This window comes from Adiantum capillus-veneris, chromosome 9, assembly GCF_014529385.1.
Source record: "Adiantum capillus-veneris isolate H3 chromosome 9, ASM1452938v2, whole genome shotgun sequence".
Lineage (NCBI taxonomy): Eukaryota > Viridiplantae > Streptophyta > Polypodiopsida > Polypodiales > Pteridaceae > Adiantum > Adiantum capillus-veneris.
Window position 1 is genome coordinate 42,884,456 of NC_140939.1, and position 24,327 is coordinate 42,908,782.

A 24,327-nucleotide genomic window follows, 5' to 3' on the forward strand; every position below is an offset into this window, starting at 1 on the left:
GAAGGGAATCCTTGATGGTGGCGCTGGGATTAGCATTGTGACTAAAAATTGTTGGGAAACTATGGGAAGACCTCACCTTGCGACCACAACCATTGTAGTGAAGATGGCCAATGGGTCTATCGTTAAACCTGTTGGGATGCTAGAAGATCTCAAGATCAAGGTCTTTGGACATAAATTAAGGATTACCTTCATTGTTATGGATTTCTCCAAACACACTATGGCATCGGAGATTACCTTAGGACGTCCTTTCATGAGGGAAGCAAAAATGGTGCATGACTGGTCTAAAAACCATGTCTACTTGTAGTTCCAAGATTCTGTCATTCGAGTGAATCTTGTAACTGGTCAAGCACATCCTCTAGGAAACAGGTTTATAATTGATCATAGATCTGACACCAGAGTTCACTCAGCCCCATTGCAGTATTGTTACACGTCTAAAGCGGACACTGATGTTGGGAAAGATTCTCCTTATCTGGATGTACTACCTAGGATAACTGAGTTGGACAATGTGGATTGGGTCCACCTAGCAGCAACCATAGACACTTGGGGAAATAGGGGGACAACCTGGGTAACACCTGAGGGGGATGAAATGCCCGTACCCTTAAATATGCTAGAAGCAATGCATGACAAGACTCATCCTCATATAACAAAGAAAACATACAAGTGGGTCTTTAAAGCTTCTTTAGCGACCATAGCTAGTGCTAAGAAACAGAAGCCTTGTAAGAAATGTCCCACTCGCCCTAAAAAATGTAAGGAAATGTGATAGTGGATTCCTAAACAACTATTGAAAGCCCAAGGCTACTGTCAAGGAAATGATCAAATCTGGGTGCCAAAACGTAGATTGTGTTCTTACCTGTCATCTGACCCATGTGCGCCCAATCCTGTATCTCGAAAACAAATTGAAAATTGCGAAAAGAAAAAAATCACAGAATGCTACACACCCGCTCTAGAGATAGTTTGGGTACCAAAGAAAGAACAATTTGTTCCACCTAGCTCAGGAAGGGGAGAGTCCCATGAAGCTTCTAGCTCCTCATGTAATGCATCCATAGAAGTAAAAGCTTCTCCACAGCCTCCACCTACAATAGTGGACCTCCATAAAGCTACAAAGGAATCCACACCTCCTAGTATTCAAGAATCACCTGATGAACCACTTCAAGTTCGATCCTGGGAGAGTACCTTACCACCCTTGCAACTCGACGAGACACCTAACGTAATAGAAAACTACTGACAAAAATCCTCACCTATCACCAACTGGAACAATTGGTTTCAAAGGGTGACGAGCACATTTCAAACGATATGATCTATCCAAGAAAGGAGGGAGTGTTTGCTGACAGTCATCATTCACTCACTCCCCTCTCAACCTTCCTCCCTGACCTCTCATTCTCCCAATCTTAGGGAATGTATATATATAGCCTTATACTCACAAAAAACAAAAATAATAAAGAGCAAGAGCAATTAGCAAACAAGTATGCACAATAAAAATCAAAACTTTGACCCATACCTACACATTTACATCCGGTACACTGAAACAGAAACCTATGTCATAAAACACCTTTGATCCTCATCACTCAAGTGATGGAGGGTAGGTAAGATTAGTACAGTAAGAGTGTTGTCTGACTAAGCTAGTTTGACCAAGCTAGGCATTAGAGATCTTCTCTTAATACCATAGGGAATGTCTTCCTAATAATCACTGGTTACTTAGGTTCTTAATCCGATTTAGGCAGCATTATGTGAAATGTACTAGGGATTTCTAGTGGGCTTAGTCCATATTGACCTTTAGCTTAAGTATTATAAAGGGAGTTTACTAGTGTGATGGGCCTGGGGAGGGTAACAGTGTTATATGACCTCCCAAAGTTACAAAATTAAAATGCTGAAAACAAACAAACAAAAGAATCAAAGTGCCACAATGTAAAATCTTAAGCTAGAAGAGAAACCTCAGCTTGATTTGGTACTTCACTCACATGTATCGCCTATGGTACTAGAGCCCTAGAGGTTCCCAGTGTGGACGCTTTTCCTTGAAAAGCAAAAAACCCAAGGCATACAAAATAAGCATGCACATCAAAATTGAATCACTGTGAAGAGACTTTGGGGGGTCAAAGAAAAGGTAATCAGTCGGGCGATGATTTCGTGAGAAATTCCTTTTATTGTAGCTTACAAGGTCTTCTTAGCCTCTAGTCAGCCCTCAGACATGAAATACTTTGCTCTCACGATTAAACAACTTAATTGACCAGAGAAAAATGAGAAGCTTGCCCATGGATTAATAGTCGATCTTTAGTGCCCTTCGCTCGTTAAATTAGCGACCCCATACTTGTTTAATTTTTTACCTTTACAACTGTTTATGCGTTTGATTATATTGCAATTTAATGTTTATTGCTGACAAATGGTTTAGAATCTTGCTACCAATGAATTTGTTTGCCTACAACTGCATATGCTTTTTAATTCTATATAAGAATGCAATTATTGTGCCAATGTTGTTTGATTTTGCAGTGAGATTGAAGAAGGCTAAGGACATTCATCTCAAATGCTCTTCCACCTCAACGAACGAGCTTCATTCAATAGCTTCCGAGGACGGAATCTACATCAGGAAGGGGGGCATGTTAACCCTCACGCACATTCCTATCACCTACAACGGACGTCGTAATTATTTGGTAGAGTCAGGTACCGGGTTTTTCGGTCCAATAGGAAAAAGGTAAGAGTGATCGCCAATGAGAGCCGCACTCTAACTGGAACATTCAAAGGATTAGTTGGCTCAGGATGGGCGCCTAAGTGTGAATGGGACGAGCTCATATAAAAGTCAACTAAACCTAAAATTCACGGATTCTCTCATTTGTGCAATTGAAGAGTGCTCTTGCTCCATCTCCATCTTCTTCTTCTTCACCTCTTTGTGTGTGTGTGTATGCGTGAGAGAGAGAGAGAGAGTGTGCGATCGAGCATTGCAACGACGGCATGGCGGCGGCAAAGCGGTTGAGCACAGCATAGCGGCGGCTCCTTCTTCTTCGCGGTGAGGAATCCTCCACGACAGCAAGCGTAGAGCGGTGAGTGACACACACCATCGTCATCTTTGAGCTTACTAGTATAAGCTAGTTGCGTGCTTGGATCCATTTGTGGCTCGCATATAGTGTATCGGCAAGTTCCTTGCATTGACACGTGCGACAGACGCGCACAAAGGGTACTAATGATATAAATTTCATTTCAACTTGGCATTAAAGTTCCAAAAAGGAGTCTCAACATTTACCTAGCTTTAACTAGTTTCTACTCTTAACAGGATATATTAGTTAAGGATAAAATGCCATCAATAGCAGTTATCTTCAAATTAGTAGTATACTAAAGACAAATTGTTTTGAATAAAATTTTGTTTCAATCGTTTCCAAAGCATGTTGTAAGTTGTGGGATCAAGCCTTGCCAGAAGTGAAGTTTCCTATCAGAAAGATGTGTGCATGTAATTGTCTGTCAAACTTATATTGGCACAATCTTCATGTGAGAAACCTACGATGATAACGCGAGGCAAATTGATTGCTTGGGCATAATATAACAACACATTATCATGATGCACAAAAGATATTGAGATTTTTGAAAAAAGATGCCATGCCTACGTCGAAAATCCTCAATTTTAGTTTTGCTTATGCAAAGCCTTCCATTTCACACAATGGAGCTGACCACCTTGAAGCTAAGGGTCCTCCTCACCTTGGGAGTCACGGATACCTCCTTCAATGTGCTCACATGCCTCACATTAGGATGAGAATATTTTTATTATATATGATGAATAATTAGAGGACATTAGGATGAGGACAATTTTATTATATATGATGTATAATTAGAGGACATTAGGATGAGGACAATTTTATTATATATGATGAATAATTAGACACCTTGACCATCTACAATCTCACCCTAAAAATTCCTCCCAACACTTTCCTTTCAACACCGCCATTTTTGGCTTTCTAAAAGAAGCCTTACAAGAGAAGAGAGTTAGGCGGACATTTTGAAATTTTATTATTTCATTTAATGATTGGACCTGCCTTTTCAAGAAACTCTTTATTTCTTCATGGCTCACACAAGAATACAAACGAGATGTGATTACTGATTGGAGCCATATTCAGATGGTCAAGACATAGTCTTTGGATTCTTACTGTGAGAGGTTTTGGGATGTCTTTCTACCTGTCATCCTTTAAGAATATCATTTTTTAAGGAACAGATTGAACGGTTCTCTTGTGGACTTCCTAAAGAGATCCAAGCCTACTCTCTTGAAAAGAAGTCTGAGTATATACAACAGTTGGTGGGACATGTGAAGCGGGGTTTTGCTATACATTCGGGTAACTTGACTTACCCACCGAACCATCGACAAGTCAGAACAGAAACAAACGACAGAGAGATAGACGACCTCCACTGATAGAAGACCAGAGAGATGAATATTTCAAAGCAAGAATGTGTTTTGAATGTGGAGAACAAGGACATATCACTACACAGTGCCCCAAAAAGGCACAAGAACCAGGACGACTGACAGATTGAAAGGACAGCAGGACGAGACGATACTCATTCCAAAACACATAGAAAATTATAGATGAACTAGCATTATTTTGCTTTATAAATTTACGAAGTAAAGCTTTTTGAAAGATGATTTTAAATTCTAAATAAAACAAATGTTTTCTAAAAGAACCTGCTGAACAGATAACATGATTAAAAATGAGATGATGATGATTTTAAAGCAATGAGAGCTCCCAAATGAACCTGATGATTGAATCACGACCGATTCAATGGAACTAACATGCGTACATCAAGAGTTCCTGTGGGATGAAATGGCCACACAGCTCTGGGACTGAATGATTGGACCTATGTTCAGTATGAACTTAGTGATGGACTGGGATCCTCGAAAATGATTACTCGCACATGACAGTGCTTGAGGCGAATGATTACTCACACACGACAATGGTTAAGTGAAAAATCTCTATAGACATGAACGCAATAAGGATTAGTTAATTCGACATCAGTGAAGTCCGAGATAGAACTAGATGCGATTACTAAATACGTTGCTGGCAATCATGGTCAGAGATTTGGAATTAATTTTTTTATGATTGATTTGATCTTTCATGTGATGTGACGTGGCTGTCGACTTTGTACAAGTGTTAGATTTGTGTCATCTAGTGCGTTGATACTTAGAGTCAGTGTCTGTTGAACTGGTATATGGCTTATGTCTGATTTGCAAGCATAACCGAGGGCGATTATAATTCTTTCAAAAGGGGGATTGTCACAAAATGATGACGTGGCAATACTGCCCGGATATGGCAGATGTGGCAAGACCGTACGACAGACTGACGTGACATTGTACGAAAACCCTGATTTTGCGTTGACTGATGATGTGGCAACCTTTACAAATTTTTGCAATTGGCATTGAAGCTTTTTTGACAGTTTTTGAGGACCAGTTGCTTTTGAAACTCTTTGCTTTTGAGTTTAATTTCTTTTGGGGCTCTACATTTGGCATCCCTTGTAAGAAAAAAAAGGGGCCCTCACTCTTCATAGCATCTAGACACAGAGTCTGAGGACAGAGGACCCGTGGGAGTTGTATTTTGATCAAGCATTAATACAAAAGAATTACTGAAAGGGACGCCAATCTTTGGAGCCAATCTCTTTGGGCACGAAACTACACCGAACCGTGTCGACCGAATTGAACTATGATTTTAAAGTTGTGAAGTATTTCAAGTGATTCTCTCGTATGTCGTGTTGGATTCTCGACTTGGGGTGCCCAAGCTTGTGACACCATTTACAAACTCACTCTATAAATTCCAACACTTCCCTTTCAACACCCCCATTTTTGGCTTTCTAAAAGAAGCCTTACAGGAGAAGAGAGTTAGGCGGACATTTTGAAATTTTGTTATTTCATTTAGTGATTGGACCTGCCTTTTCATGTGAATAGACCTACCTTTACCTTTGTTACTTTAATATTAAATGTCTTGGCTCTTTGTTCATTTTGCTACTTTGATTCAACTTTTGCCCCACTCATTTAACCTCCATAACACTCCATGAAAGATAAACTCAAAAATTTGTTAGCTCGACTTCCACCTTTATTATGCCTAAATACTATACAAATAATCCTAATTACATGTTTTTTTCTTTTTCAAAATTTGTGCTTGGCAGGTTAGGGCATTTGAGGGCCTGCAAAGGAAAAACAATTGTAAGCTTGAAGAATTTGAAGCTTCATACATATAATCAGATTGATCAGACATGAAAACATACTTGAAGATGACAATTTGAGAGGGTTTCGACGACGCTTGATCTCACCACGGCTAGGGGTAAACCTCTCACTCAAGACCTCCTCATCATCCTCTTGCTCCGGTGCTTTTCCCATGCCTTGTAAATCAGCCTCCTGAAAAGGATAACAAGCTATCAACAGTTGATGGAATACTAAGATATGCAACTCTTGTTTGGTAAAATTGGAGGCATCTCATTGTGTTTATCATTGTAACCAGTGCGTGAGTGACAATTCCCACCCTTTGCTATATTTCTTTTGTATTATTATTATTTTATCAAAGAATTCCTCACATAGCAAGGGACTATATATAACAAGCTGAGTTTTTGGAATTTAAAGTTGAGTGTTCAAGCTTGCATGCCCTTACTTTAAGGAGCAATGGAGATTCTCTCTCTCTTTCTCTCTCTCTCTCTCTCTCTCTCTCTCTCACACACACACACACACACACACACACACATTTAGCTGAAAATACTTGCAAGAAACCACAAATCATACTCTCATTGCCATGTTGTATGTTAAGGCCGGAGCCTCTTCATACTCCGCCGCATCTAGTTCCTGCAAATGTGGCCCCTTGAAGAACTTGGGAAGTATGTATTGTCGAATGGGTACCAGAAGCATAATTAATAAAGGAAATAAAACTCCCGCCACTGGTATCCAAGTGATGCCAAAGCATGATAGAAGATAGAGCAGCTGAAATATAGTGAAGATGGCGATCATTTTAAAGGGTACTGTTTCCACAAAGGAGGCATGGGCATGTTCCAGAACCCTGTAAGCATTTACAAGCAAACATTGTGTAAGTTTGTCCATGCAATTTTGATGCTAGATGGCATCATAAAGACAATTAGCATCGATTCACCAATTGATTAGAGCCAATGCTGGACTCCCCTCATGCTTTGCATTCACAATTACTCTATAGACTCATGCCCAATGGTGGGCTCAATAGTGCATTGATAAGTAATAGAGCTAGGACTCTCCAAAGGAATGAATGCTTCTCCATTTGCTCCCCAATGGCATGTGGCATTGGGATAAATTCTTACTGTGAGTGGGGGCAATCACTAATTTTACGTTAAGCCAAGCATTAAATGCAGTAGCAGCTACAGCTTTTCCAATCTTCTGCAATTGCATGCATACAACAAGCATTAATAGAGGATGAAGCCATGCTATATGCAATCACATGCATAGTGAGGCCTTCGTGACGCGACCCCAAGGTTGAGCGTTCGAGGCTCACAGGCTGCATTCTCCATGGGTGTATCCTCCTCCCCTATTGGGGAGGTCCTCGAGGGAGTCATGTACAACGATGTGCAATTGTAAATTCATGGGTATGTATGAAGTTTCTCCCTACTACCTTCGATGGTTTTAAAATTTACATCCATTTTTTTCAAGCTAGCAAGCATTGATAGTGAATTAAACCATGCATAAGAGGCAGTGGCACCTAGAATTTTGCAGATGAAATGGTAATTTCTGAGTGTTCCCCAGTGGCATAGTGCATTGGACAAACTCACTGCTGAAAGAAAAGCTTATGGCAAGCTATTGATAGGTGGTTAAGCAATGCACTAGATGAAGATACTGATCTGTAGTTGTGTCATCTATTTTCACAGGACTACACCAGGCGTAAGCTGATGACTACACTTGAATCTGTCTTGACTCCACCATGGAGACGTAAAAAATATTGTGGCGGTTTTGGCAGGATATAGTCACTCACTGTTTTGGACTTAATTTTGACTTCTGATTCCTCAATTTCGTGGCACAAAGAAAACTGTTAATACGCAAAGAAAATAATTGCCAGAAAATGGTGCAAAAGGACTCACTTGTAGCGACGGCTTGGAGCTGTGAACAGTAGGAGAAGCCTCTCCCAAAACTGATTTCCGGGCAGACTTTCAATAGCCATGAAAGCAAAATAGCCCCAGAGTACGGAGGAGGGAATCTTCTTGAGGATAGGCATTGCACCAAGGCATGCTCCCACCATCAAAGACTGCAATAAATTGCTCAAACGTTGCTCTTTAACCTCCATGGGAAGAAGATCATCCACGTCTTTTTCGGGGTCAAAGACAGTTTCATCAATTGGACCAGCTATGGAGCCAGATTCGGCTGCTAGCTGCATTGTGCTCCTCTTCAGCTCTTTCAAAGCCTGTACAACAGAGAACATGAGTCTTCAAAAACATGATAGCTCTGAAGTACTCTCGTCTAGGACTCACACTGCATATCCCAATTGACCATACCGAAGACAGTACTAGAGCTTTCTCACAAAAGCAATTCTACTGAGAGATGAGATCCTCTCCATCTTGCACTTATAACATCAACATTCGACAAGCACACAAAGGGAGCACCTCTGCTGATTACGCATTACCAAAGAAGATGTTGGTTGATGAACTAGGGGAGTCTGCATCTGTTGAAAGGCTTCTTGCATGTCTCCATAAAGCTGTCCCAGAGACGAGTTATTTTGAATGCTCTTTCTGGCCGTTTGAACGAGCTTTTTTCGTACCATCTTCAAGAAAAAACACATATATCAATCTTCTTTTTGTGTAGGCCAACTCTTTTGTCCATCATCTATTCAGGAAAATGCAAATTACCTCATTTTTCAGTGTTGCTAAGCTCTTTGTGTGCATTGGAGACTGAGGTATCACACCATTTGAAGGTGGTATTCCAAGCAAACCACAAACAATCACCTAAAATGCATACAGTCAATTCACTCTAAAATAAGCTTGCATTGAAAAACCTTCGCAAACATTAAAAATATAACATAGTAAAGAGTAAGTTGAGACCAGTCCAGCCAGAAGAAGCAGATCATAATGGAAGGAGGCTGGCTTGCGCAAGTTGAATTCTTTCTGTTGAGCAAGCTGAGATGCCACACTGTGGTCGAAGTAGTAAAGCACTGCTATCATGGTTGCTGGGATGAAGGCAACGAAAATGAACACCACCGGAACCTCAAGCAGCTCCTGAGAGGAAGAAGAAAAAAATATGAAGCAAAACAGACAAGGCTTGTGCGTCTCAGCACGATACAGGCGTACAATGTGTGAGAAAATTGGCTACATCTTAAAGAACAAAAAAAAAATTGTGAAGCAACATGATTTAGGATATCCACAAGACGAGGAATGTTATTGGCCGAGTCTCAAGCAGGTCCTGAGAGGAAGAAGGAAAAAATATGAAGCAAAACAAAACAAGGCTTGTGCCTCTCAGCACGATACAGGCGTACAATATGTGAGAGAGTTGACTATTTCTTGAAGAGCAAAAAAATTTGTGAAGAAAATACATGATTTAGGATATCCACAAGACAAGAGGAACATCATCGGCTGAATTGTGCAAATGAGCTCACCGTAATCACAGTCCAGTTCTTTGTAGCTCCAGGAGACCAGGGGTTAGGACTAAAGAGGCGCCGTGGAATCCCTCCAGGAACATGCCCTGTAGGTGCATATGACACTGCTGTCCAGATGAGTACCAGAATAGGCACTCCATAATCAGCTATCAATGAACGCAACCAGCCTACAAAATTGAAGACATTGACTGATTCAGGAATATTTGACAAAATGAGACGAATCATTATTAGCCTCCAACAATAATGAGCCTACTGACACAATGGCATCAATGGTCACAAGGATATTGAATTTCACGATAAATTATCTACATGTAAATTCTTCATAGAAGTCTACTTTGCACAGCTAGAAACTGCGCCTACAATGGTCATTGCCTCATATAAATAATGAGGCAAAAGTAGAAACATACATTTTGTGCAATTTCAATGAGGTCTATCTATGATTCAATGAGTAAGGAGCAAGATGTGGGTTTATTTTGTAAAGTAACAGGAGTGACTGCACTCTGCAAATCAGCAAGTAAGAAGATACCATGCCTGATCCAAAGCGCCACGAGCGGGCTTTTCTACTTCTCAACCCTGTCAAAAGGAGCCCAAATGATAAAACGAGAGCAAACATCCCATTTCCAAAAAGCCAAGAGGGCTGAAACTGTGGAAGGTTAGAATCATCTTGCTCAGGGATTCGAAACTCCTCAACAAGTCCCTAGCAATAAAGCTTCTTGTTAGGAAGGTCCATTGTACACAAGTGTCCATATCAGCCAAAGAATAAAAAGGTTCAGATTGAGGAGCTATATTGCTACCTTGATAGCTTGCTGCATGAATAGCATGGCTATCAGCAAACCAAAGAGCTCCCCAGCCACTCGAGTGAATCTATTGATGAGTGAACATGCCCCGAAGATTGACATTAAGAGCAACAGAAATGAGGTCCAAATACAAACCCTGTGGCAATTGTCATGTAGCAAGGCTTCAATATCTCACCTCAACGCATACGAAAGCAGATTTGTAATAAGGTATGCATAGTCAACCCCTTGAAAATACACTACCAGCCCCAAAAAAAAGTTCATGTCATAGAAAACAGTGCCAGATACAAAGATTTGTGTGCATTATTTTCTGACATTGATCATGTGGTAAGAATGTTTCTTTTTTTCTGCAATGCTCGTCTTTATTCTTCTACCATATCTGTTCTTGCGGTGGGGAGAGATTCGGTTGAGATTTGCACTCTCCATACACCAAGACAAATTCCTGGCCGTTGGTTTACAATTTTGCATGTTGAAGAAGCATTATAGGCTGGGGATTTACAAGAATGAATTTTTCCACCGCACAAGTCCTCGAAATGTGTTGCATGCATGTGGTTTTGGTAGCGATGGTGAGGGCTACTCTTTTGCTGTCAACTACTCTTTGTCGGACAACTATATAACATTTCATTTCATTTCATTTCTCCCTAAAACAAATATGCCTCATGCTCCTTCCTGACCAGAAAATTTGAAAATCAGTATGTGCTTCCATCATTCACTAGCTGACTTTTCAGAAATTAAATTTTACATCGATGGTACAGTTTTTGGGATAAGATTCTATCTAAGATCACTGTTGTGGAACAAGCCCATGGTAGGATTTGACTCCCATGTGCTCCTCTTTGGCCATTTTTTTCCGTCATATGAAGGTCAAAATTTTCATGAGCCCGTTGGTTAATGGGCTTGTTTAGGAATTGCCTCTCTATAGGAAAGGGGAATAAAATAGGGTATGTGTCAATGGAAGGGGAGTACATTGATATAGCCATCTAATTTAGAAAATACAGACATGCTATAGCAATGAAAACAGGAAAGTAAACGTAAAACAGGAGTCTCTTCTTGTTTAAGTGTATTTCAAACCTCTAATAAGGCTTCTAAACAGAGACTACTTATTTTGTTCACTAAACCCTACCCTCCGCATATATTCTTCACCAAACATGTCAATGAGTTTAAAAAATTGGCATGTAATTTTTGTAATATTTCGTCATTAGAAGGGAATATGAACATATTCATTTCCATAGGGAAGGGTGCGCAACTTCTCATTGCCAAAGAATAGGGAGCCCTTCAAATCCTTACAGTAGATGAGAAACTAAGATCATTGTTGTGAAACAAGCCACAGATGATGACATAAATTTAGAAGACCAGAAGCTGTAAGGCATGCTTGACATCACATTTGTCTAGACTACTAAATTTGAGAATGCTTGAGCAGAGTGCGTACCATCCTGCCCAAGCCAAAAACAGCCGTGGCCCGACTTCGCTCTTATCCTTCACAAAATCATACATGAACGTGTACATTATAACCGTAGGCTCCGCTACTCCAAGCACAAGCAATGGCTGACCCCCTAGGATGGAGTGCGCAATGCCACACAGAGAGGTTGAGGCTAATGTTTGTACAGCTGTTAGGACCCCATCTGTTTAAGCGAGGTCTTAGTAAACACAACGGAAAAAAAAAGTAAATGCAAAACAAAAGCTACCAAATTTAATGCCGTGTGAAAAGCTAATACTAAATGAGTAGCACTCATACTGGTTGCTCGTTCAAGTTGCTCTCCAAAGGATATGACAGGAATCGCTGATGCGAAAAATATGTATGTCGTTGGAGCAAAAATTCTGTTCAATTCACAGAAAGGATATTAACCAAACTAAATAATGAAAGAGGTCACAAGATAACTTACAATTGAGCAGATATACAAGTGGCAAACCTATAACCAGAGGTGAAGCCACCAACCCAATCCTCCTTGTAACAATTCAAGCGCCCTCTCAAATCGTTGATAATGCCACGAAATGGAACAAAAGTCTCTTCCATCTCAAAAAGTTAGAAAAAAGTACTGTGGATATCCAACAAGGGATAGCACTCTCTATACATTGGGATCTTTAACTCTGATTATTAGATGCAATGACACAATCTCTGTCATCGTTAGTATATCGATGGAAGTCGAGCTTAACGTTATTGCGTAGTTAACATACTTCGAATATGGCTAAGTTTGAAAGCAAAGATTTCAATAGATATGGTAAGCAAAGCTTCCCTTCAGTACGACAAGGTCAAACCTTGCATTTTTATGGTTGAAAGATCTCATGTTGTTCCGCATTTTGAACGATCAGCTATGTTGCCAATGGAGAGTAATTTTCAACACACGTTGTTATATGAGTCTGCAGCAGCCTGGGGTTCCCACAAGCAATCATGTGTAAGCTGATTGAACTATAATGTAAGTACAACTTATTGTATACTTTCACTTAGATAAATCCGAGGAGATCATCAATAAACAATACAATCAATAACTCTCAACTCATTACAATCCAGACACTTGCAAGGTCACCTGCGTGAGATCCATTGGAGGCTATCACCATCCTTGGGTGTACTTCTTTTACAAGATTTTGAGTTCCCCTTGCTGAAGAAACAAACCCTAAGAAAAGTAAACAACCACCTCGCATGTAAAAACAAAAGCACTAATTGAGAAAACTCGCATGGGTACATAACAAGAGTTTGCAGACAAGTTGAATGGGATGTACATACCTTATATCAAACTCATTCAAAAGATGAGGATTTGTAACGCTGCGAGCCTCACAGTAACATGGTTGCAACTGAACCCACAATCAGCTTGAGACCAAAAACCTCACAAGCTCCCTGAATGCTTTACATTCTGGCAGTTGTAAAAATTGACTCACATGGAAGGAGTGATGGGCTCTGAATCTACCTAAGCCTGGTGTGATTTACATGGTGAAGCTACAAACAAACACTGAACTGGCAATCTGATCTGAATTGATGCTTCCAGCTTGAGATCAAAAACCTCACAAGCTCCCTGAGTGCTTTACATTCTGGCAGTTATAAAGATTAACTCACACGAAATGGCTCTAGGAGCAATGGGCTCCAAATTTCCGTAAGTCTGGTGTGATTTACATGGTGAAGCAAGAAACAAACGCGCGGGCGTGTGTGTGTGTGTGTGTGTGTGTGTGGAGATTGCAAATATAACCCAGCCTTGATGAAGAGCCAATGTGCAACTACATTGCTTGGTATAGAGCACCACAAGGAGGCTTGCTTGCACAATGAGGGTGGATGGTACGCATACACATATAGCCCTCTGATGAGCAAGCAGACAACAAAAAAAGCTTAATTTAAAAGGCCTCGCAACAAAAAGGGAAAAAAAACACGAAACCACCGTCCACGATGCATGCATCGTGTGACACTGGGCCAGGTTTAAGTATGGAAGTCTCTCTCTCTCTCTCTCTCTCTCTCTCTCTCTCACACACACACACACACACACACACACAACCCATTCCCATACCCGCACAGGTCCTTTACATGCACGCTCTGCCGTCAACACCAAAAAGAAAGCATCATCCTTACGTCTGGCATGTAATAAGCTTATCACCTGCTACACGTCCTCTGCTACTTGGAAAGAGAGAGCTACGAGCGTGCCGGGGATGTTGGAGAGATGTCTACAGAAACGGGCTTTCTTGCTCACCTTACAGCTATGGGTAAACATTTTAAAGTGAGCTTGACTTTGTTCTCTACTAGAATAATCCACATTTGTATAGGGGTATCTCACACCACCACCAACAAGTACACTTCATTTTGACTTACAAGAGCTAGAAAGGCTACACAGCTCTTTTCATCAATACAACAAGATCACCATGTTGTTAAAGACAAATGTGTGTGTATGTGTGTGTGTAAGTGTGTAAAGGAGTACCCAAAGACAAAGAGAGAGACACATGGAGAAGAGACCACCAGAAGACTCTAAGAGTCACATGCACTTGCTTTAGGTGGTTTGTCTATAACATCATAATTGTTATCCCATTGAGCAATTTGATATGATCAACCACTTGCCCAAACCTTGACACTTCTTACTGACTAGGCTCCAATCTTCCTTGTGCATGCAAAGCTCTTTTGTCACTTCTACCTATAACAAGCAAGCAAAGAACATTAGAGTTTCATGTAGAAGTAGGATACACACATCATTAACATCCCAAGTGGCATCATAAAACCAAGAGGCGGTGGCAAGGACCAACCTCTATATCCATAGAATTGGAAGGATTGCAAGTTTCAAGGGCATCCACAAAATCTACCTTTCTCTGTATATCGTATAGATTTGCGGACCTTCTTCGCTCTTATTTTGTTGGCTTTCTAAAACAAGTCTTAGAAAAGAAGAGAGTTCATCGTACATTTGAAAAATTATTATTTTTTGCATTGATTGAACCTACTTTTTCATGTGAACAATTGAAATCTTTTATTTGTTTTCAGTGAGTGGGTTGATGTGTTCATTGTCACTCCCTTTATTTCAAAGCTTTGCATGGCTTGATGTCTCTTTCGTTTTATTAATTTAGAATGCCAAAGGAAACTTTCACCTTGTTGGGAGTAATGTTTAAAGAGATACTCTTTCTCCTTGTTTCTTGATATTTTGAGTCTTCTCCTGTTGGAAATGGCATGGATTGGAATTTCAAAAAAAATGCTATTGATAAGAATTTAATAATAAAATATTATCGAGAGGAATTTAATAATAAGAAGCTTCTTTGTGAGAGATAAGATAAGAAAATGACATTAGCATCTTAAAACATTTGTTTGTCACAATAAAGTATTATATTCACAATAATTCCAAAAGCATACAAAATAATGGCTGAAAAAACACTCGAAAGCATTGTTAAAAAATTGTGAGAAAAAATAAAGTGAAATAGGATGGGAAAGATTGTGTGTCACCCCATACCCAATGCCCTTCTTTAAAGAGGGGGTTAAACAAATGTCAACACCCTCTCACAAAAGCCTATTAAAAAAAGTTTTTAAAAAGATTGTCATCATTAGCTTGCTATATGCATAGTTAGAGAGATTTATCTAATGGTCAATTGCACCCAAAATGCTCTTTACTACAGATTTATGTAGTCCAAAACATTAAGAGTAGGTTAATGAATTTTGCACATATATAGTCCAAAAAATCACCAGTAGCTTAATGAATTTCCATATGTTTTTGGCCTCTGAAAAAAAGCCTTAGAGAACAAGGGATTAAGGAGCGCATTCAAAGGATTTTGATTCGATGATGTGAAGTATTGACCCATTGAAACTTTTCTCAATATTTTAATTTGTGAAAGAGTCCTTTCATTTAGGGACCTCATAAAAGTCCATTTTATTAGATTGTTTTATTGTTTTTTATGCTTATTAGACCTACTTTTCTTATGAAAGTATCAAAAAAAATTTTTGTTTTAGTTTGTCAATGGGTCTGCTTCACCCTTGTACAACGGAGTTCATCCTACCCATTAACTCGATGCAATGTGCAAATTGCTCTGCACCTAAGCTCTTTGTGAGAGCATCCGTTGGGTTGTCATCAGTGTGGACCTTGACAAGCTTCAATTGCGTATCCATTAACGCATTCCAAATGAAATTATACCTCACCTCAATGTGTTTTGACTTGGAGTGACATTGGATTTCTTGCCAAAGCAACGGCACTCTAAGTAGCACAATGTAATATTGGAACCTACTGAATATCTAAATCTCCCACTAAATGTGTCAATCATATGGCTTCCTTGCTCGCATCTAACAATGCAATGTACTCGGCCTTTATAGTAGAAGAATATGTACAATCTTGGAGAGATGATCTCCAAGAAATGGCTCCTCCTCCAAATATAAAAATGTAGCTAGACGTACATCTCGTGCTATCTTTCAACTCGCGTAATTTGCATCTGTGTAACCAAAAATTGATACATCACCGTTATCGAAGCGTAAACACCTACTCGTTGTACCCTTCAAGTATTTGAGAATGTATTTCACTGCTATATAATGCTACTTGCTAGGATTAGCCATATACCAACTAACCACTCCCACTACAGATGCAATATCTGGTGTCATAGCTACCATAGCATACATAAGACTAGCTGAAGGATATGGCACACTTGTCATTTTTTCTCTCTCAACATCTGATTTGGGAGAATCTTCTTTGCCAAGTTTTAAATATGATGGTAGTGGGGTACTCGCTGCCTTCCCTCCCTGCATACTAGAATGTTGTAATATCTTATGGATATAAGATTCCAAAGATAGCTCAAGAATTCCCTTTTTTCTATCTCTTGATACGCATACCAAAAAAATAATTTTCTTATATATCTCTTGCTCAGTCTTATCAATAGGCATTACTGAACACTTTGCAATGACAATAGGGGGGAGAGTCCAGATGTTGATATGTACACATATCAACTTGGTTTATGTTGCAGAGTCTTACCGTAACCCGAGCAAGATTTGTCGAGCAATGAGAAACTCGAGCAAGTAGCAAAGTTATTACACAAGTATGAAAACCATGTCATGATCCACAACAACAATCAACACTACAATTTTAACGCAAGAGTTGTCAAGCAATGAGAAACCCGAGCGAGTAGCAAAGTTATTTTAGAAGTATTCAAAGCATGTCATGATCCACAACAACAATCATTACTATAATTTTAACTTTGAATTTTAACGATCAATCTTATGCAATTCAACAATGCTCATACACCTACAAAGTTTCTAAGTTCTATATCAAGAGACAATTGTCATATCCTATATCCAACGAAGAGAGATTTTTAAAGAATTGTAAGATAAAAAGTGGAACATTGATGCAAAATAGAGAGTAGCATGTTGTGCCTTTTCAACAACAACAACAAAAAATGTTATAGTTTTCTCTAGTGACTATGAAGAATCACATTCATCATCAATAAAGACACTGATGTGCCTCTAGCACTTCTCATGGTTGTCAATATTTCATACATCAGTCACCCTGGTTTTTGAAATCCCCTCGGCATAAACCGGCCACACACTTCCATAACAGAAAAATATATATAAGACTCACAATCCACATGTAAGCAATATAGAATCTACATCATAGAAACAAGAAATCTAGAATCGAAATTGTTGTTTGAATCATTATCCATAATTCCTAGATAATGAATAATGATAACAAAAAAGTAATAAAATAGCATGCAAGTACGATGTGAACATAAATTAGAGAGAAAAAGGAAGAGTAAATTGGAGTTTGACTAGTCATCAAAGGGGTTGACACGTGAAGGCATGTCACCCACATCATCAACATCAAGAGAGATGGAAGCCCCCTCTCTGCTTAGCTTTTTACGACGAGGTAATGGTTGCACATAATCTGAAATCAAAGCATCATCACTGTCAATAGCTACACACACCCACCCTGTACCTAAGCATGCTGCCAATACTGGAGTTGTACCACATTCCAACTCTAAACAAAGACCTCCACGCCTACAAAGAAGCTCCACAAAACATGCAGCAAAAGAATGACTTAGTTGAAGGCCACCGCGCCATGGCTCCCCTGATGATGATATTGCCTAAGAGGAATCTGGAAGGTAGTGCATCATGTAAGAGTTCAAAGGATTTGTGCTAGTGGGGTGCTCTCCACCACAAAGCAAGGTGGTTGCATGCCAACCCTATGCACCATAAGTAGGAGAGAACAATGACACTACACTACAACATAGACAATAAGAACAATAACACTTAACACACCAAATGAGAAACAAACATTTTAGTATATAGAAGAGCATTACCTCAATCCGACCACCAAAGCTATTGCCATACCCGTAAGCTCCATGATGGAGGACCGCAATGCGATGATGAATAGCCATCTCTGATGCACAACAAAATCTCTCAACCTAGCCAATGGTATCCCCTGCAAGGGATTCTCAAAACTAAAATAAAAAACACACAACCAGAAAATAAAAAAGTATTGTATAGAAAATATGATGGTAGCACAAACCTGCCATTAGAGACCATGATCAACAACCACCCAGAGTCTAACAAAATCGAATATGCAAGCTCGTGTGTTATCAGAGCGGTCCGTTTTGATTTTCAACAATGATTCAAAAACTTTTGAGAATTATGGCCCACCAGTAGCTTTCATTTCATTGATTTTGTAGTTCTTAAAAACTCAGGAGAAAAAAACCTCTTGTAGCCAGCCACGCTACGTGGATGGCTATGGATAGTTTGGAAGGTAACCTGATGATATGGCAGGAATACCGCTCTCACGACAATGGTGCCTCTTCTCATGTTTCGGCCAAGAAAGTACCAACTTAGCTACATTATCATACTCAACTTAATATGGAAGTAGCAGAAGTAGCTCGCCCATCCTTGATCAGTCACAACCCACCATGTACTATTGCAGAACTATCATGAGACCGACCCCCATTGCAGCAGCTGCGCGAACTAGAGCACTACTAGGCGCAAAGATTAGCACCATTATCGCCATGTTGTTCATGCAGCAAGTTGCAGCAAGCTATCAAGGTAAGTGTTGCTCAATTTTAGCACTTCAGAATCTTGCAAACATGTGAAAAAAAGCCACTAAAGCTATTTCCAACTTGACTTGCAAAGGGTGCCATTGAGGAGTTCAGAATACCTGAAAGAGATGATCCGACTCATCCAGGGTCCCAGCCTTCTCGGCATTTTGCAAATGGGATGTTTGGTCTAGTTCATTCTTTTGACTTCTCCTCATAGGATTAAGGAGCAGGTAGAGGCTCGTGCGTGGCACTACGGAGCAGGCATTCATATGTGTTGTCCGTGTTTTGGCTTGCTTCATGTAAATTGAAAGCTGGCTATTTGTCATGACAAATGCAGCTTATACTAAGGGGCAAAGGGTACTTGTAATGATAAGCTTGGTGGGCTAAGAGAACTAATAGCAGATTATGGTCTACCAATCATGGTACTTGTCTGGACTAGAATATCCTCTGCACCCATAGAGCATGTGCCTATTGGCATCCCTCGACGCCTTTTCAGCCCAAACCCATGGTCCCCTTGTGTAGCCCAAAATTGGACGATAATCAAGGTAACTGTTCGGGAAAAATCACTAAAATTCCTTTCCTAGATTTTCTCAAAAGGAAATTTTATAAAATAAGGTCATTTTTTCGAGGTTTTACGCTATTTTTCTCTATTTTGGGGCGGAATTTCTCGTTTTCCCCTTGCCCTCAACTGGCATTTTTGAAACGATATTAAGTTGAGACACATTTTCCCGAACACTGTAAACAGTCAAGCATATTAATAGTTGACAGGAAGAGTCGGCCATCGCGCTTTTCTGTGGGGCAGCAGAAAGCCACTCATTGCCTGCAAGCACGCACAATAGGGACAGCATGGTATTGCACCAAGGTGAAGCAGGAATTTTTTGTACACGATCTTTGCGTTTACAACTCTGAAACAGATTGCTGGGTTTCATTTCCACAATCATCAGCGACACAAGCTGATCCTAGTGACATGAATGACGCTTTTTGTGCAGAGTACTTGTATTTTGAGCATCGAAAGAGTACAATGCACGTATGGAAAGAGTAATATTGCAGAAGCATGCGCAGTAGTGCAGTGGTATGAGAGCAGCCTGTGATGAGCGAGAGGTCGCGAGTTCGTAGAGCGTGTCTTGAAGATGTGTTGACTTTTTAGTGGACTGCTTCTAGCCGGTTGCATGTGGCTCCGGCTGCTCTGCTAAGCACGCGACCCATAGCCGAAATGTTACCATAAGCTAGTGCATGCGATCATGGAACTGCAGCTGCTGGCCAACGTTATGAGGTGGCTTGCACCCTTAGGGAAAATAACTACCTGTAGCCATCCACGTTGGCGTGGAGTGCTACAGGTAGTTTGCAAATCTATCAATATCACGTTGCCCTCAGTATCCAGGCCGGGCTGACCTCACCCACCCTGCAAGTCTAGTACCTAGATCCCATCCACCAAGAGGCTTGCCGTTCGGTGCTCATACAACCATTCTATTTAGTATTGAAGCAGTCGGCCGTCTCTTGCTCGCCACCAAATCAAGTTCAAAACATGCATAAAATGTGTGCCAGGTGGGCGAATGAAGTGAAGGACTGGATGAAATCTTTGACGCGCTGACACCATCATCGCTATCTCTGCTGGCACCGCCACCAAGATATCTTAGCTCATAAACTCGTGGCCTCGCAAGAGCCTACAACGACTTTTGAATGACCTACAACTACTACAACACACTTCAATTAAACCCACCTTATTGAATAGTTGAAGCTGCAATAGGAACACAGTCGTGCATAGTAACCTTAAAGCTATGTAAAACAAACTGCCTGTAGCCATCCACGTCGACGTGGATGACTACAGGTAGTTTTCAAAGGTACCTGGGAGGAGGTTTCCCCGCAGATGATGACTCATGCCTTCACATGAAGAAGCTTAAACGATGCCGTTAGAGATAGTCGAGCTCTTGGTGGACTGCAAACCGCAGGAGCCTGTGAGTTTGAGACAAGGCAAGCATAGAAGGGTTGTACCAATGCAATCGTCAAAGAACAAACACAAGGCTGAGAAGCAAGATGTTCCACGAATTGCGTAAATTGAAAGTTTCTTATAGAGATTTGCACAGAAGAAATGCAAGGCAGATGGTTGGGTTTTGGTTTCACAAGGGTAGGTGAAAATTGCCATTATTGTACAGTAATGACATGGCACATTTTTTTTCGGACAATTCAAGAATTTTTTTAAAAAAAATTTGATCTCACTTTGTAAAAAATTTATATAGTGAAAATTTTATATTAAAGAAAGCCATGATTGATGAGTACGGGCACATGAACGTGCAAACCTCCTCAGGCGGCTTATAGTTATGACTAGAATTTCAAGTTAAAAAATTTGGAAGAAATTTAAAACTTTGATTCAACCCGTTGTAGCAATCTATACACTAGAACTGCTAAAATTCCGCTTGTCACACTATTAACCCATGTGGAGATGCATTACAATTTTTGGGCCATGACGTGGACATAAGCTAGTGCTAATGTTTCAAAGTAGATTTTATTTGCTAGCAGTTGCCTCTGTGCAAGAACATTTGAGCTTCGTGATGCCAATTTCTATCTTTGACCACTAACATTATCTGGACTACAAGATTAAGTAAAGCTGGAGGCTACAATATCAGATGATGGTGAGCAAACTTGCATGCTTGATCGTGATCTGCACCAGCTCTACAAGGTAGACGTTAGAAGTGAGGATCAAATTGGTGCAGGCATCGGCAGAGTTCCTCAAGACAAGAAAGACAACAATGGATATCATTTAAATGATGATCTACACAACGTAGATCACTCAAATCAATGCAAGTGTGATTGACATGATTAAGTGCATGCCACTGCCAAAGCAATTTATATATTTCTCTCCATCAAGCCAAGAAGGTGGTCTAGACTGATGAACTCCCAGCTAAATATGATGGCTACATTGCGTTTGAATTGCCACCAGCTAGTGATTCTTCAGATATGAGTGGTATGGAGCAAAGACATGATAGTCACATGTAGACAGAGTACGTCGCTTGTAGTAGTGATAGTTTTAATGGTGTTGTTAGATTTAGTAGATGCTCTGGGTATTTGCACTGCATTAACATTTATTGTCCATTTTTTTGCGCTCAAACATGTCTATGAGTCTCAATGGCGAGGTCGGCTTGTTAAATCATGTCCTAAAGGATTTGTCTCCTCTTAGTAAGGCACAATGACATGCACTCAATGTGGAAAAATGCCAGAATATGTCTCTACATGTCTTGCGGTTACTTACTATTGTTTGCCAAGAAATAAGCACCATTGTACTAGGTGTGCTTTGCACCTTGGAGAGCATAATCATCCATGTGCAGAGGGAAGGAGTCGGACAATTGAGTCACATAGATGAAATGTTGCTTGATCATGCAAGTCGAGATCCTTTGGTGAATGCCAAACAGTTGGAGCGAGCCACTACTCATGATATTATCATAGACAAGCTTATTGAAGCAGGCTCAACCGCAAGAGGTGTGATTGAAGATTTGGAGTTTGTTGAATTCTTGGACAGTTTGACTCCCCTTTCAAATGAAAGGAGAGTAGAGCAAATTTTGGAGTGTGCAAAAAGATCAAAGAATATCACTACAAAGGGTCTTGAGGTAGTGCTTCACCTTAAAAGCAATTTCAGATATCCTTTTATTCATAGTATCCTCTTCCCATGTCAATTGGTTGATAAGGTGCATCCCCATGTATATAAGATGTTAGTTAAAGGACCTGGCAGTGGAGATGATTTAGTGAATTGGTTGCACCTTGGAGGTAATTTAGAGCAAAAGTGGGTGCACTTTGATCATGTCCACCGTGTTCAAGGATGGCTGGCTATGTCAGCACATGTCTATGACCTTACGTACGAGAGCTGCTCACCATTGCAACTGATGAGTTTATTGTGGAAAATAAATTTAATATGCTTAGATTGAATTTTGGAAGATGCTAAATAATGTGGTTAAGGAACAAGACTTTGATAAAACAGAGTTCAGAGGATTCATGGCAAATGAAGCAAGTGCCAATTATATTGTTGTGCGTACGATTTATCTGAGGAGCAAAGAAATCTATTTCAAACAAAGAGAGATCATGTTTGTTCCATTGGGAGCGAAGTATGGTTTGACATACTATCAAGCGCATCCATCTAGAATTTCAACAGGAGCACAAGATTTTGTGCCGCAAAAGGAGAATTACACCAACAGAGAATGAGACTAAGAATTGTAAGGGAGAGCTTAGGAGATTTTGGAAAACAGGAATGTCCATTGAAGAGGAGGTTCCTTCATTGGAGACTTGGTTGGCTTGGTGGGATGTATGAGTCCCTCATTGGGGGGAAAGATTTGTATATCGCAAGATGCTGAAGGTATCTTTCTCCCTAACACAAACTTTTTTGGTGATATATGGATATAGGTGTTAAATTTTTTACCAAGTATTCTTGATCGGAAGTATTGTTGTACATTGTACACTTTTCTAAATTGTAGGTGCAATACATATTTTTTGTCGATTTCATTGTTGATGTAAGGTTTTTTGCATGTGTGAGTGATTGAACAACTGAAAAAGGTTTTTCTAAGGTAAAGAAACTATGTAGGGATTATTTATAACCAGCGAAAAACAAATATGTATATAACAAATATATTGCACAAGGGGGTCACAAAACATCGCAGGTTTTGCTCGGATTATGGTTTGCTCGATTTTGTTTGCTCGAATTTTGGGATTCCTCATGTTGCACAACTTTGCAATGGATGTCGGCAGCTACCTGCAACAAAGGCAATTTTGCTTATGATAGTCCACATGCAGTGATTGTCACAGTAAACTGGACATTCTCATATATAAAATAGGGGGTACTGGTTACACATCCACATGAGGTCATTTTTTAGTCAAAACGCCAAGAAAGGATCAAATCAGCATCAAACGATGAGGATTGTATTTCGATTCAAACGATGGGTCCCTAAACCACATTGTCAAAGTGCTCATAGAGATATGAATCTTTTTTTTCCTTTTTTAAAATTCCCCTTAGTGGTAAAATGTATCAAAAAGCATCAACACAATCCATACGACCCCATGCACATAACTTGCTTTATGATGGAAAATAAAAATTGATTGCTCATCTAAGACTCATGGAAGCCATAACCGAATACGTTCCAAAAAGAAAATTGTATGGATGCCATCATGGGTTATCTTCCTCCCATAGAACATCACATTGGCCAAAAATATACTAAAAGAGAAGCATAAGAAAGAGGAATCTGGTGAGGATCCACAAGCAACAGAATCAAGCCCACCAAAAAACTTCAATCGGGACCATCAGACCAGCGAAAAACATCAACCTTCAGATCCATCAGGGCCCACATATTATCTCCCACTATTAGATAACCAAGTCACCTTGATAGCATCAACATGGTCCCAGGGAGAAAATGATTTCTTGCCACTTGACGAATGCCTCCTTTGGTAGCCCAAATCCACCACAAACACCATTTTACCCTATCATGAGGGTCAAGTGGAGTGCCCTCCGCAAAATCTAAAAAGTAGAGATCCGGCACAGGGAGAGCAAG

The 24,327-nt window shown here is 40.1% G+C and overlaps 1 protein-coding gene across 1 annotated transcript; it reads right to left on the bottom strand.

The window, feature by feature from the left end:
* Positions 1-6,022: 6,022 nt before the first annotated feature.
* LOC147450414 (putative boron transporter 2) lies at positions 6,023-12,394 on the bottom strand. The gene is made up of 13 exons (XM_086519646.1): positions 12,256-12,394; positions 12,081-12,163; positions 11,775-11,967; positions 10,349-10,487; positions 10,086-10,251; positions 9,555-9,721; positions 9,004-9,177; positions 8,812-8,907; positions 8,589-8,726; positions 8,050-8,369; positions 6,737-7,007; positions 6,229-6,358; positions 6,023-6,147 (listed from the first exon to the last, which is right to left on the bottom strand). Exons 1-13 carry the CDS (start codon positions 12,357-12,359, stop codon positions 6,131-6,133), a joined length of 1,998 nt encoding a protein of 665 aa, XP_086375772.1. The 5' UTR covers positions 12,360-12,394; the 3' UTR covers positions 6,023-6,130.
* Between the last annotated feature and the right edge of the window lie 11,933 nt (positions 12,395-24,327).

Coding starts and splice junctions, on each gene's coding strand:
- LOC147450414 (XM_086519646.1), bottom strand. CDS start 12,359: ATGGAAGAGACTTTTGTTCCATTTCGTGGCATTATCAACGATTTGAGA. Junction 11,968..12,080: donor GCAACTTGAACGAGCAACCA/GTATGAGTGCTA, acceptor TCGCTTAAACAG/ATGGGGTCCTAACAGCTGTA. Junction 8,370..8,588: donor ATCAACCAACATCTTCTTTG/GTAATGCGTAAT, acceptor TCTGTTGTACAG/GCTTTGAAAGAGCTGAAGAG.